This window comes from Arachis ipaensis, chromosome B04 (genome assembly GCF_000816755.2).
Source record: "Arachis ipaensis cultivar K30076 chromosome B04, Araip1.1, whole genome shotgun sequence".
Classification (NCBI taxonomy): domain Eukaryota; kingdom Viridiplantae; phylum Streptophyta; class Magnoliopsida; order Fabales; family Fabaceae; genus Arachis; species Arachis ipaensis.
The window spans coordinates 118,159,358-118,173,849 of NC_029788.2; the positions used below are offsets into that span (position 1 = coordinate 118,159,358).

At 31.0% G+C, this 14,492-nt stretch overlaps 1 protein-coding gene across 1 annotated transcript; it reads right to left on the reverse strand.

Annotated features, from left to right (window-relative positions):
- LOC107634982 (60S ribosomal protein L10) lies at positions 1,131–3,328 on the reverse strand. Its single transcript, XM_016338325.2, has 4 exons — positions 3,181–3,328; positions 1,745–2,239; positions 1,544–1,626; positions 1,131–1,380 (listed from the first exon to the last, which is right to left on the reverse strand). The coding sequence occupies exons 1-4, from the start codon at positions 3,188–3,190 to the stop codon at positions 1,306–1,308; spliced, it is 663 nt and encodes a 220-aa protein (XP_016193811.1). The 5' UTR covers positions 3,191–3,328; the 3' UTR covers positions 1,131–1,305.

Sequence of the window (14,492 nt, forward strand, 5' to 3'; positions counted from 1 at the left end):
AAGGGAAGTTCTCTGGTGACCAAAGTAGTAGTGGCTAAGGGTGACCAAAGATTGACCCACAAATAAGAAGTTGACATGTGGAATGGTTGATTATAATGAGAATCATTTTAAAAATATATTTTTGTGAATTACATTAAAACAAGGAGGCATAATTTTCACAAATTTTCAAAAAAAAAAATTTGTAGGCCTTCGACAATATAAACAAAAAATGGGAAAAGCTAAATTATAAGAAAAAAACAAGAAAAATATAAATACACCGAAAAAAAAGATAAACAAAAAACTGTGCAGTTAATAAAAATAAGAAACTAAGTAAAAAAAATAAAAAATAAAAAACTACGACATTAATTTAAAGTTTATAAAATTTTTTGTTTATTATTTTTATATTTACGTAATTTTTTATATTTTAATTAAATGAGATTTTACTCAATTTGTTGATTTGGAATTTAATTACGTAAATTTAAAAATAAAAAAATAATATTTTTTTATAAACTTTAAATTAATGTCGTAGTTTTTTATTTTTTATTTTTTTTACTTAGTTTCTCATTTTTATTAACTGCACAATTTTTTGTTTATCTTTTTTTTTCGGTGTATTTATATTTTTCTTGTTTTTTTTTTTATAATTTAACTTTTCCAATTTTTTGTCTATATTGTCAAAGGCCCACAAAATTTTTTTTGAAAATTTGTGAAAATTATGACTCCTTATTTTAATGTAATTCACAAAAACATATATTAAAAATAATACTCATTGTAATCAACAATTCCACATGTTAACTTCTTATTTGTGGATCAATCTTTGATCACCCTTGGCCACTACTACCTTGGTCACCAGAAAACTTCCTTATAAATTAACTGATTAAAAATTATTTATACTTTTCCCGATGGTAATTCTTCAAGAGCCAAATATAACAACATGATCATTTTCACAAGAATCACCTCAGCGCCAAAATTATTCGCTTTCGAAAAGAAGGGTATGCGGTGAACAATGTTGAAACAAGTCAATCCAGCCACAGAATCAGAACAAGAAACATAACTCGGGAAAATTTACAAACAAGTAAAGAAGCTGGTAAGGATAGACGGAGAATAGAATGGACAAACAATAACTATCAATAATTAAATGCAAACAAAATATAAACACTGAAAGTGGATCATAACAAAATAGGATACGAAATATAATTCCATTCAAGGTGATGTCAAAGCTGAAATAAACCGACATAGTTCTAATACAATACAAAGGGAAAGTGACAAACACAACTTCAATCTTTCAAAACTATTGTTCAGTATTTTCCAGATAAACAGACTCAATAACTAAGCGGTTGCACTGGGCGGCAAAAATGCTCTTCCAGGTTGACGATTAGCCAATGGTCCATGGCACCCAAGGAGCTGAAAAAACCAAAAACAAGGAACTTCAAAGTTAAAATCCTACTAAAATAATAAAATAAAATAATCAAGCGAATACAGAATGCAAAATCTGTTCCAAAACATGCTCCCACTCTGTTCATGGGTACTTGGATACTTCTTTTATTGACATCAAAACAAAGTATACCTGTGCATTTACACCATCGGGCATAATCCTATTCTCTGACTTGAATTTCAGATAATCAGCTCGGCTAAACTTGGTGAATCCCCTGTGTAAGGATTAAAACAAGAATAATGAGTTAAACAATGCGGATGAACTATGATATCCGCAAGGAGTCACACAATGATAATATAATAACAAGAAAAACCCCAAGCAGTCAGTTACATTATTCTAAAATAATCTTTTGACGACCAGGGAACTTGAACTTAGCACGACGGAGAGCCTCCTGTGCATGATGGCTGTTGCTGTCCTTGCAGCGAACAGAAAGAAGGACCTGCCCAATGGCCACCCTAGCACATGTGCCCTGTGGCTTTCCAAATGCACCTCTCATTCCAGTTTGAAGCCTATCGGCTCCAGCACATGAAAGCATCTTGTTGATCCTAAGAACATGGAATGGATGAACCCTGACTCTCAAGTGGAAAGCATCCTTTCCGGCAAACTTTGCCATATACTTGTTGCAGGCAATCCTAGCAGCTTCCAGTGCCTCACTTGAGACATTTTCCTTCTCCCAACTAACAAGGTGGACACAGAAAGGGAACTCATCCACACCCTTCTTCTTCATACCCACATCGTAAATCCTGATCTTGGGATCAGGAACACCACGGCAAAACCGTGACTTGGGGTATGGCTTGTTTTTAATTTGTCGATAACACCTAGCAGGTCCTACATCAAATAACATTAACCACTACAGTCAGACTAATGATGAACACCAGTACAAACCCCAAAAAAACAAAGAATTCAATCATTACAAATGATCCACACAACAAACAAACATTCAGATATTGGTTAAAGAACAATAAGCAATAAGAATGAGAAATTGATAGAAAATACTACAAGGTACAAAATATAAAATAGATATCATACAAAACAAAGAAAGGCTTGTCCAGTGATCAGTGATCTTAAAAAATTCTTTGAACGAAGATAAATCCCTCTATGCACGATCCTACTGTTTTCACGATTATATAGGATTGAGAATATATATTCATTGAAATTATCACCAAGCAATCTTAGAATAAACATAAATATTTCATGGAATGACTACCTACCATGGCCAACATAATATTACGACAAACCTTGAGCCAAAAGGTTTTTTCATTTTTGAAAGCATCAAAGAAGTATCTTAGATGCTACGGGTCAATTCAAACCAAAAAAGATTCAACATAAAAAAAATAATTATATGTTTCACCTCATTCAAACATAGATAAAAACAAAACAAACAAAGTTCCAGCCAATCTCTCTAGAGGCACAAGTCAGCTTACACCAATCTCATAGTAACTTCAACAACAAATGAATGAACCACTATGTAAATCCTAGTAGCAGCAACAAAAATCCTCACTTGAACAATACTCCGTTTCCCACAAGCTAGCTAAAGGAGTTTCATTTCTTTCATAAACAAACATGAAACCATCTTGCTTAATTCAAACAACTTGTGTGATTATAAAAACAAAATAAAAACACTGTTTAATTATACAGAACATATAAACCTAGCTAATAAACAAAAACCAAATTAACATATGCAGATCGAATAACGGGAACAATAAGAATCAGAAATTAAGAAATAAAAGATTCTATGAAGATTTTGGTAAAGAGTTTTGGATGCTTACTCCTCCCCATGGCTACGACTTTCTCTTCACTGAACGCGTTAGATTGAAGCTGAAACCCTAAATAGAGAGGCTTTTATAGCGCTCCATTTCTTCACGAAGAAACTAGAAACCCTATGTATGTTTTTTTTTTTTTGGGCTAAGCCCTATGAACGTGTAGATTGGAAGTTTCGCACGAGCATCCTGGGCTTAGAAAAAATCAGACATATTGGAGTTTGACAAAATTAAAATTAAATAGGCCCCTTGACCAAAAAATTAAATAGGCCCGGACAAAAACAATATTGGGCTTATAATAAAAAGATTACTATGTATTAGAGGGTAAAGAGCATTGACATCTAGACCAAAGAAAAAAACATTTGACATAACCCTACCGAAAAAAAAAAATAAACAAGAGACAGTGATTCTACTCTCGTCAACCAACTAATCAGCGACAAACTCTTAAATAAAGTTTAAATCTGTCACGAATTACTTCTTGACTTACCTGGTTGAAAAATAGTAAAATACTATGGAGGAAAAAAACATTGACATGCATCAATCACAGTGCTATGTTTGGATACTTTCTTTCAGATAAATTGCAGAGATAGTAAAAAAGAAAAAAAAACTATGTTTTATTGTGAAAACTAGTATCTATATACCCGTGCGATACACCAAATAATTAAACGAAATAGTTATATTAGTTCCTAAACTTTTTTTTAAGCGGAGCTAATTTGTCTCTCAATTTAAAAAATTCAGAGATTGACAACGAATAAATAATGATGAAGAACTAAAAGACTAACAACTAATAAGTAGTGATCAAGAACTAAAATAACTATTTAAAAAAAATAAAACTAATTTAAAATTTTACTTCTTTTATGTCCCAAAGACAATAATTATCTCTGTTTTTTACATCTCTATCTCTTTTTTTCTATATTTCTGTTTCAGAAACAAAATTTTAATTTTAATACATCCAATAAGAGGATATTGAAGTTGCATAAAACGGCATATGGAATCTACATAAATGAGAAAGCTAAATATGTCTTTTTTTTTCATTTTAATTATTGTTATTATATTTTGGGTTTGCTCTTATTATGCATTGTATCTTTTTAGGCACCCTCTTAATTATTGAACCGGAAATATTCATAGCAATCAGTTTTTTATTATGTTTGATTATTATTTTAATTTAAGGATTAATAAATTTTTACTTGTTCATCATACCGATTTCGTCACTTTAATGGAAGTGACAATATTTATTCTATCAAAATAATTAGGATCAGGCTGCAAAATACATCTGTGTTTTACAACTTTTAATACAGACCCAAAAGGCCCACAAGTTTATCAACAAATATTTTTTTCACCAGATCCACTATACAAGTAAACCTGTCCCTCTTTCTCAAAAGCCATAACAACCCAAACAGCCTCATTCACATTCCACATTCCAATTTTCTCTTCAATAGTTCAATTTCATCATCATAATAATAATCGAATTTCTAGTTTCAATTCCTTTGCCTAAATCAATTACAGAAGAAAATGTGTGTGAATTCAACAAATGACGTCACATGTATCATGGTTTATTCTCCAACCACCTAAGAATTTTCTATCTGCCTATATCAAAATTTCCTTCTTTTTTAACCATGCTATATATGCTTTATTGAATAAACTTCCAAAATTGTGCTGAGACATTTGAACATATGGAGAAGAAAATGATAGCTTCTCAAACATAGTAGTAAGTAGCTCTAAGACACATTTCAAGTTGCATAGAGTCCATATATAACAATGGAGAAGAAAATGATAGCTTCTCTCTACAATTTCTTCATGCTACCATGGTTGTGATGTTGCTCTTCTGCATGGCAAAGGTAAGAGTATAGTACTATAGTAGTTGTGCTCTATAACATTGATGAGCTGAGGAATTTAAATAAATAATCTTTAATTTGCCCTTTTATTTATTTATTTTAATTTGATTTGCATGCATCAGGTGTCATGTGCTGATCGTGAAGCCAAGATCCATGACCATGTCACTGGCTCTGAGGTTTGTATGTCATGTCATTCATCCCATTGCATGTTTAATTTGTGTTGTAATAAGTTGTAATTTGTGTTGTAACAAATAATGGTTTAATATTCCAGGTAGTAAAAGGAGCCGCTAGAAGGCTTTTACCATTTGTGGGTATGATATATATGAAAAAGTATAGGTAACCAACAACATTTTTAAATAATGTGTAAACAATGTGAATTAATAGGGTTAAAAGAATAAATTTAATTAGTAGTATTAAATTAGGGTGTAGTGTATTTTTTGGATCCCGTTAGGAAGACAATGGACTATTTATACAATGTGTACAATGGGCTATTGAGTTACAAAATGAACATCCCCATACTATCTAAAATAACCATAAATTAAACTGATTTGGGGTTCACTAAGGATCAAACTCTTGACCACCATGTCATGATACCACTCATCCCAAAAGCTTTAGCTGATGGAAAAATGTAACACTAATGATTATATCTCTAATACCCCCTAACCCTCTATTGTACACATTGTATAAATATTCTAGTGGCTCCTCATACTTTTCCATATTTTTATTTGATTGGTGGTTGTTCATATTGTTCAAAATAGTCATTATTTACCTAACATTCTCCGATATATATTCTTGGAAAAGTATAGGAGAACAATAATTCTAGTGAACAATATGAATAATGGGGTTACAAATGTAAATTACTCATAAATTTAACTAATGATATAATTAATTTAATTATACTAATAACCATTTTTCAAAATTTAAAAGGATAAGTCAAAATGGATTTAATTATACTAATAACCATTTAATTATACCAACTTGGGAACTAGCACACGTTTCTTATCCTTTCCATATCCCCTATCTCTTGGTTCCCAGCCCACCCACGCAGCCCTCCCTCCCTGTTCCAACGTCCGGCAGCCCCCAAGTGGAGAAAAAAAAAATTTTCACTACACCCGTCAACCCGTGCACCGTGCAGCCCGGCGTAGGTCACCGTGATCACGCCCTGTGCAGCTCCTGCAGCCCAAGGCCTCCACCATTGCAATCCTTGCAGCCCAAGGTCTTCACCTATCACAACCATTTTAATAGAGCACAATTCCGTTGAACCGAGTTGTCTCGTGCCAGTTTCTTTTACCGGTGATTCGTTCGACGGAGAAAGTGAATAGTTGGACAAGGTAAACAATGTATCTTGTTTCTTTTAGACGTATGTTTATTTTCATATAAATTAGATAGTTATTAAAAGCTCAACATTCTTAATCCATTATGATATTTTGTTACAAACGGAACAATTTGGATGGTGTTCTTGTTCATTCATGTGGTTATTAGTTAAAGTGTAATATATAAGTGGATGATCGGGTGAAAGGATTAGTTTGAATTTTTTCTACCTAAAAAGAGAAAAAAAATTACATTTTTAGAATGGTGAAATGTTATAATACAATGTACTAGTTAGTTGTTACTACTTACTAGTTACAGATTGGGTTCTTACTAAGTTTTTATAACTAGTTTCAATGAATCATGTGAAAAGTTCTAAAGAAGATGAAGTTAGAAATTTATTTACTGGATATGATGAAGTGTTACAATACCTCTTTAATAGGTCACCCTGACATGTTTTGAATATATGTATAGTGTTAAATATGAAAATTTTGCACATGGTTGCGACTAAAATTGTTACAATCCCCATCTGTATGCTATCAAACCATGCATGCACAGTGCACTAACAAGTTTGGATAAATATGGAAGAAAATTATAGGAGCTAATAACGAGACTGTTTACATGGTAGTAGAAGACTCTATTTTAGTTTGTGTAGTGATACCTGATATGTGGTGGATTTATGCATTCTGTATATAAATAATAGTTAACACAATACTAACTCATTAGGTGCCACTTTAGATTAATTCATGCATATTAATAAATTTTAATATCATATTTTTGGATATAGTATTAATAAATTCTATTTAGTTGATATTTTATTATAGTATCTACTTACGTTGTGTATGTTTGATTGTAGGCCATAGAATGTACGGAAATTACTGGGTTGGTTACGTCGATAGTGGGTTGGTTTTGATTGAGCTTGTTTGTTTCAGGATAATCGTGTAGAATCTGCTGCAAATCAAGCTTCGGAGGCTTCCGCTCAGCAGATTGCTAAGCAAGGACTTGGTAGATTCATGTCGCTCTTAAACTCCTTTGACAATACCTAGATTGTTTACGATATTGCATCCATTATGTTATATTAGAGATCCCTTTTATTAGGTCATACAACTCAATATGTATGTTTTATGGTCATTTTCTTTGTTTAGGTTTTCTATGATAAGAAAATTATGAAATTGGTATTTTCATGGCATTATCTTGATGCTACTCAAGTATCTGGCCTGTTTATACTTTTCTGGATGTCGATTGACTGGTTGTAGAATACTGTCTGCATAAATACATGTCGTATAATCTGTATTTTAACCATTTAATAAATTTGGGATGTTGTGTGCTTTTAACTTCGAGTGGCATGTCTAGGATGTTCGCTTTACTATGGTTATTGATTGTTATTTTTTTGGTGTTTGGATGGTTACTTCTTATCGGATTAGCTATTTTTTTTATTATTTAAATGTCATATAGTATGGATGTTCGATTCCTTAGGCTTGTGCATGGTTATTTTTTTTATATACGAGTGTCTTAGTAACTAAGATAAATAAAGCGGATGTTCGGTTTAGTAGGTTTGCATATGGTTATTTCTATTTGTTTCTGGATGGTTATTTAGTGTGTATCACAAATGGAATGTTATTATTCACGAGTTATGATGTGGATGTTCACCTCAATATATTACTGGATGGTTACTTTTAATGTTGATTACGAATGGCTAGTGATTAGTTACAGGATTTATAATGTGGATGTTCGCGTTATTAGGTGAGTGGATGGTTACTTTTAGTGTGGATACAAAATTGCATGTTATTACTTACAATAGTTATAATATGGATGTTCACTGGCTTAGGTTCGTGGATGGTTATTTCTAATTGTGCCAGTATGATTTTTGCCTGTGGATTGCGAATTGTTTTTTTTAGTGTGTATTACGAATGGTGTCTTAGTGGTATATCGCGGATGGTCGGCTTAGTAAGATAGAGTATGGTTATATCTATAGGTTTCGGGTGTTTATTTATAAAACTTAAGAGTTGTCTGTTATTAGGTTTTGGAATGAAAAAAAAATTTTAACTTTGTCAACCAACTTGCAAATACTTGGAAAAAATTTTTAACCATGGGTTAATGAATAAAATGAGAATTACAATGTAGTGAGAGTACATAGGCAGTAAGAGTACAAAGGCATAACACCCACAGTGGTGTGCAGTAAGAGTACATAGACAGTTTTAAAAAAATTCAAGTTACAAAAGGTCCTTGCAAGTAGCTGCTTTAAAAAATTGAATTTTTATGTACCTAAATCACCAAAACAAGTCTTAAGCTTTCGCAACATCAGCAAGTATTACCTAAATGATGTAGATCATGTCACATTTTTTCAATCCATCATTTCATACAAAATTGAACACCTGTTATTTATAGAAATTAACGTCTATCATATGAACCAGAAACAGACAAAGAAAATAACACTAAAATTTCAAGCCAGGCTCCAACAAATTTCAAACATCTTTGTCTTAATCCAAGGAACCATGAACCATTTGATATTACTATTCATGCTATAATTTTAAAAAAAATAAGCATATCAAAATCAACAGCATAACACCCCACAGTCGATTGGAGTAAGAGTACATAGCCAGTTTAAAAAAAATTAAATATTAAACAAGATCCTTGTAAGCATAGCAATTAAAAATTGAAGTTCTAATTACGTAAGTCACCAAAACAAGTCCTAATATTGATTTGGATGGTTATCAAATATGCTGATCAACATGTAAATATAGTCTTTGCACGGTTAGATTCAACACCAAAAGTACTTTTACTTATATCTATTCCAATCAAATGGATCAAAATGCAAGTGGACATTTGAGGATGAAGTAAAATACACTTTTAGCTGATACTAGAAAAAAATAAATTTATCCCAAATTATACTTACAATTTTTATGTAAAATAAACCAACAGGATTCCAATTCAAGCCTATCTCTTCTTTATCAAATATTCATAATCAGAGTATTTAACCGTTTCTAAATTTTGACAGCCTCTTATGTTAGGTTTTGGAATGAAAAAAAAAATTAACTTTGTCAACCAACTTGCAAACACTTGGGAAAAATTTTTACCCCTGGGTTAATGAATAAAATAAGAATTACAATGTAGTGAGAGTACATAGGCAATAAGAGTACAAAGGCATAACACCCACAGTCGTGTGCAGTAAGAGTACATAGGCAGTTTTAAAAAAATTCAAGTTACAAAAGTCCTTGCAAACGTAGCTGCTTTAAAAAATTGAACTTCTAAGTACCCAAATCACCAAAACAAGTCCTAATATTGACCAGCTTTAGCAACATCAGCAAGTACTACCTAAATGATGTAGATCATGTCACATTTTCTCAATCCATCATTTCTTACAAAATTGAACACCTGTTATTTATAGAAATTAACGTCCATCGTATGAACCAGAAACAGACAAAGAAAACACTAAAATTTCAAGCCAGGCTCCAACAAATTTCAAACATCTTTGCCTTAATCCAAGGAACCATGAACCATTTGATATTACTATTCATGCTATAATTTAAAAAAAAATAAACATATCAAAATCAACAGCATAACACCCCCACAGTCGATTGGAGTGAGAGTGCATAATCAGTTTAAAAAAAATTAAATGTTAAACAAGATCCTTGTAAACATAGTAATTAAAAATTGAAGTTCTAATTACGTAAGTCACCAAAATATGTCCTAATATTGATTGGGATGGTTATCAAATATGCTGATCAACATGTAAATATAGTCTTTGCACAGTTAGATTTAACGCCAAAAGTACTTTTACTTATATCCATTCCAATCAAATGGATCAAAATGCAAGTGGACATTTGAGGATGAAGTAAAATACACTTTTAGCTAATACTAGAAAAAAGTAAATTTATCCCAAATTATATTTACAATTTTTATGTAAAATAAACCAACAGGATTCCAATTCAAGCCTATCTCTTCTTTATCAAATATTCATAATCAGAGTATTTAATAGTTTCTAAATTTTGACATCCTCTTAGGTTAAGTTTTGGAATGAAAAAAAAAAATTTAAACATCATCAACCAAGTTACAATCACCTGGAAAAAATTTTCAACCATACGTTAATGAATAAATTGACCATCCTATCTATATTCATTAAACAACTCACAAAGCAACATATTCATAGCACGTGCCTCATATGAATTGCTGACTTACTAATAACCGAAGGCAAAACAAAACCAAATACAGTAACTCGTTAAAATACAAGACGCGAAAATCCGGATGCTCATAAACATGTACGTATCATTATTCCTTCCCACTACATTTTGTTCACAAACAAAAGGATAAGTCAAACAGACCCAAGAATTTTCGAAAGCAACAAAACCCTTCCAAGCAGCCAGAACATAAAAGTTACTGTAAACATCTAAACATTCAATATACGGTTATCGGTTCTCTGACCTTCAATCTGGGAAGAGAAACACACCCCACGACTTCTCTTGTTGCACCCGTTAATGACTCCAACCAAGGCGAACATGCAACGGCTACAACCTAGGGAGACTGCGGTTAAAGGCCAACGCCGGAGGTTTCTGGGCGATTTCCACTCGAGGGGGCCAGGGATTCTCCTCTGCTGCTGGTGGTCTTCGCAATGGAGGCGCTGGTGGATGCTCGGTACGGCGATTGGTAGGATGAACTACGGGTAGTAGCAAAAAAGGAGCGGCTAATGGGGAAGGTCCTCCTTCGTCAATGCCGTTCGAAACAGCGGGGAAGGAAGATTAATGTTTCCTTTCCTGAAGGGTGTTCGAAAATTAAGGAAGGGGAAAGGTTTTGACTGTTGGGTCAAAGAAAAGGGGAGTGGATGGGATGATTACAATGATATTAATTAAGATAATTAAAATTAGGATTTAAGAAATGGAGTGTTTATCAGTATACTTATGTTATTAATCTAATTGGGCTAACTATTAAGGCCCGTTGTTCATATTGTTTCCAAAATTATTGTCCCCCTAGCATCTCCCTATATTCTTTTCTACATATCAGCTTTCTTTAATTTAACCAATATACACCAACTTATTAATCCACCAAAATCTTACAAAAAATATTGCAGCATGAAGGCTTTGAATAACATAACTAGCTCACTGGTATGTTATTATTGAAAATTCTCATCAAATCATGGCTACGAGTGTTAACCTTTTTTTTTTTTTTGTCTTACACACACATACTCACTTACACACATTACAATTATAAATAACAACTCAGTTGCTGCCGAGTATTAAACTTAGGTATGGCAATTTAAGAGATGAAGACTACTTTACCACTCTTACACATACTTCAGTCACAATTTCTTGCTTCAATTTGCATTTATGGAGTAATTTTTTTTTTACTTTATAAAAGCCATATGAACTAATATAAAGGAAGGGGAGGAGACACTACAAAAAATGGGTTGAATACCATTAGATTTATTGACAAATTTAACATCACACATCAACCTCGGCAAACTTCACCTAAGAAATCAGAAGCCATTTATGACCGAAGAATAGAAACCATTTATTTTCTCCAATCCTAATGTTTCAATGAACACAAATTAAAGAAGATTTCTCTGTAACCTTTATCCAACAAGCTAAGATATATTGTTTCTTCTATCTTCTACCATTTGAAAGAGTATAACATTATTTATGAAAACGGTTCTGCTAGAGAATCAATTAGGAGTGAAATCAATTCTAATTAATTAGTTAAAAGATAATTACATATATACTTGTTAAAGATAAATTAAAAAATAGTTTTTTAAAATTAGTTAAAACAAATATTTTGAAACATAAAAAAATTAAAAAATAATCAAAATATTCTGATACTATATATGAAGTATGGACGGATGAGTATATGATCAAGTATAGCAAAGGGTGGTTGTGTGTGAATTGAATTCCTTGAATATTACGCTTACAGGTCTGAAAGAGAAACATAAACTAATATATATGGAAAAAAAACAAAAACTAAATAAATAAAAGTATGTAAAGCGTTTAGGGATAAGGCAAATGACTTGATTAACTCCAATGCATTTTAATTTGTCTTGAATATCCTAAATAAAAAAAATGCAACGTCAAAATTTCAAACGAAATTTTTATATAAATCGAATTGAGTGAGTTCGATTTATTAAAACACGTACTAAATCGAATCAAATTGATTCGAATTATATGTAAATTAAATTTAATTCATTCAATTTACGTTCATTCATAAATTGAATCTATTAAATTCGATTTAAGTTCATATTTAAATCGAATTGATTTGATTCGATTTTCATTAAACTTTGCCTATTACCTAAATCGAATCATTTAAATTCGATTTACTATTTGTTTTGCTAAATTATTTAAATTTATTCAATTCAATTTATATAAAAAGATAATTTGAGATTTTAACGTTGCAATTTTTTATTTGGAACATTCAACACATTTTTAAATGCACTTAGTTTAAAGTCATTTGCCCTTTAGAGATATATCCGGCTTCAATGTAACTTTTCACTTCTGAAATTGCTTCTATCTATAGCTTAGCGTCACAGTAGTAGGATTTTGGGGTGGGGCTATTTAATTTAGGGTGGTAGAAGAACCGGACTTACACACATTAAATTCATGAAAAACAACAAATGAAACAAGACACAAGTATTAAATCAGGGTCCAATTTTTGTATAGTGCACTCATCCATCAAGATGTAGCATCTCCCTGTCCCAACAAGGAAATTTCCAAATAATACTTTTAATATGATAAAAAAAATATATATGTGGAAGAATTGTATAGTTTTGTTTTTGGGTTGGGTCAGTTTTATCATTTCCCAAAACAACAATAATTATCAAATTATGTCCATGTTTATGTCACAGCCCATCTTAATCTTATTATCATTGCTAATATAAAATGCTAATTGCCTAATGTTATTTTATGTACGATATTTATGTATACCTTTGATTATTTTAATAAATAAAATAAAATATCTCATTGATTGCTTACTTTTTAAATTATATATATATTATTTTTAATTTATTTATCTTTTTATGTTTAATTAGTCTACAATAATATTAGCTCAAAGTCACTTAATTAAAATTTGTTTCAAAATTTTATTTTTAAATTGGTGAACCAAGAGCACTACTACTTTATGTAGATTTTTGCACCAATAACTTAATTCGGCGATGATGAAACTACTAAGAAAAGCAATTATTTTTCAATAAATTTAAAAAAATAGAAGAGACATTATTTATTTTTAAATAAACCAAGTATCAATTAATCTATTTAACAAGTGTCTACTAATAGACATAACTAGTAGAAGAACAAATTAAAGATATGGAATATATTTGCACGTTATCATCATGTGTGCAATATGTAGAAGCTCACATTTGATCGCTAAAACCGTTTTTCAAAGTGACCATCCTTCTAAGTTTTTCGAAGTGATCATAAATGAGTTTTGTAAAAGCTTTTATAAAATATTTAGGGAGAATGGCCAATTTTTTTTTTTTTTTGTAAAAATTCAAATATACCTTTAGATTATTTTTTTATTTATTTATCTCCTGTAGACATAATTATGTATATAAATTATTCTAAAATGCATAATATAAGATTGAGAATTAAGAAATTTACCCCATAAATGCATGGATCAACCTTTCATAAAAATCAAAGCCTTTCTTCATTATATATATAATAACTTTCCGTCATTTTAGCATATTCATGGGATGATTCTTTAGAATTTCCCCATGCATGCATGGACCATAATATATTCTAAAAGTTTGAACTCTAACCCTATTCTATTGAGTTGAACTGGGATATGATAATATTCTTTCAACAAAGATTTATTTTTCTATTATAGAAACTCAAATTAAACCCAAAATATTTATCACATTAACCCACCAAAATATCATACTAGTTTATCATATCCTTTTTTAGATGAATATGGGAACCTCGACCTGGCTGTTATAATTATCCACATTTATTTGACATGATGTGCGTGCGGACATGCATGATGAGCATAATAAACAAGTCTATATATTATAGACATAGCTCAACAACACTAACTTATCCAGAAAAATTTAGGAGTGAGGATAAAAATATCTAACTAACTAATTTGTCATTTTAAACTTAAAATATCTTAATTAAATTTTAAATAACTTGTCATTCTAATTAACTTTATTTTTATTTATTTTTATATATATTCAATAAAAAAAAAGAGTAAATTAATTGACAT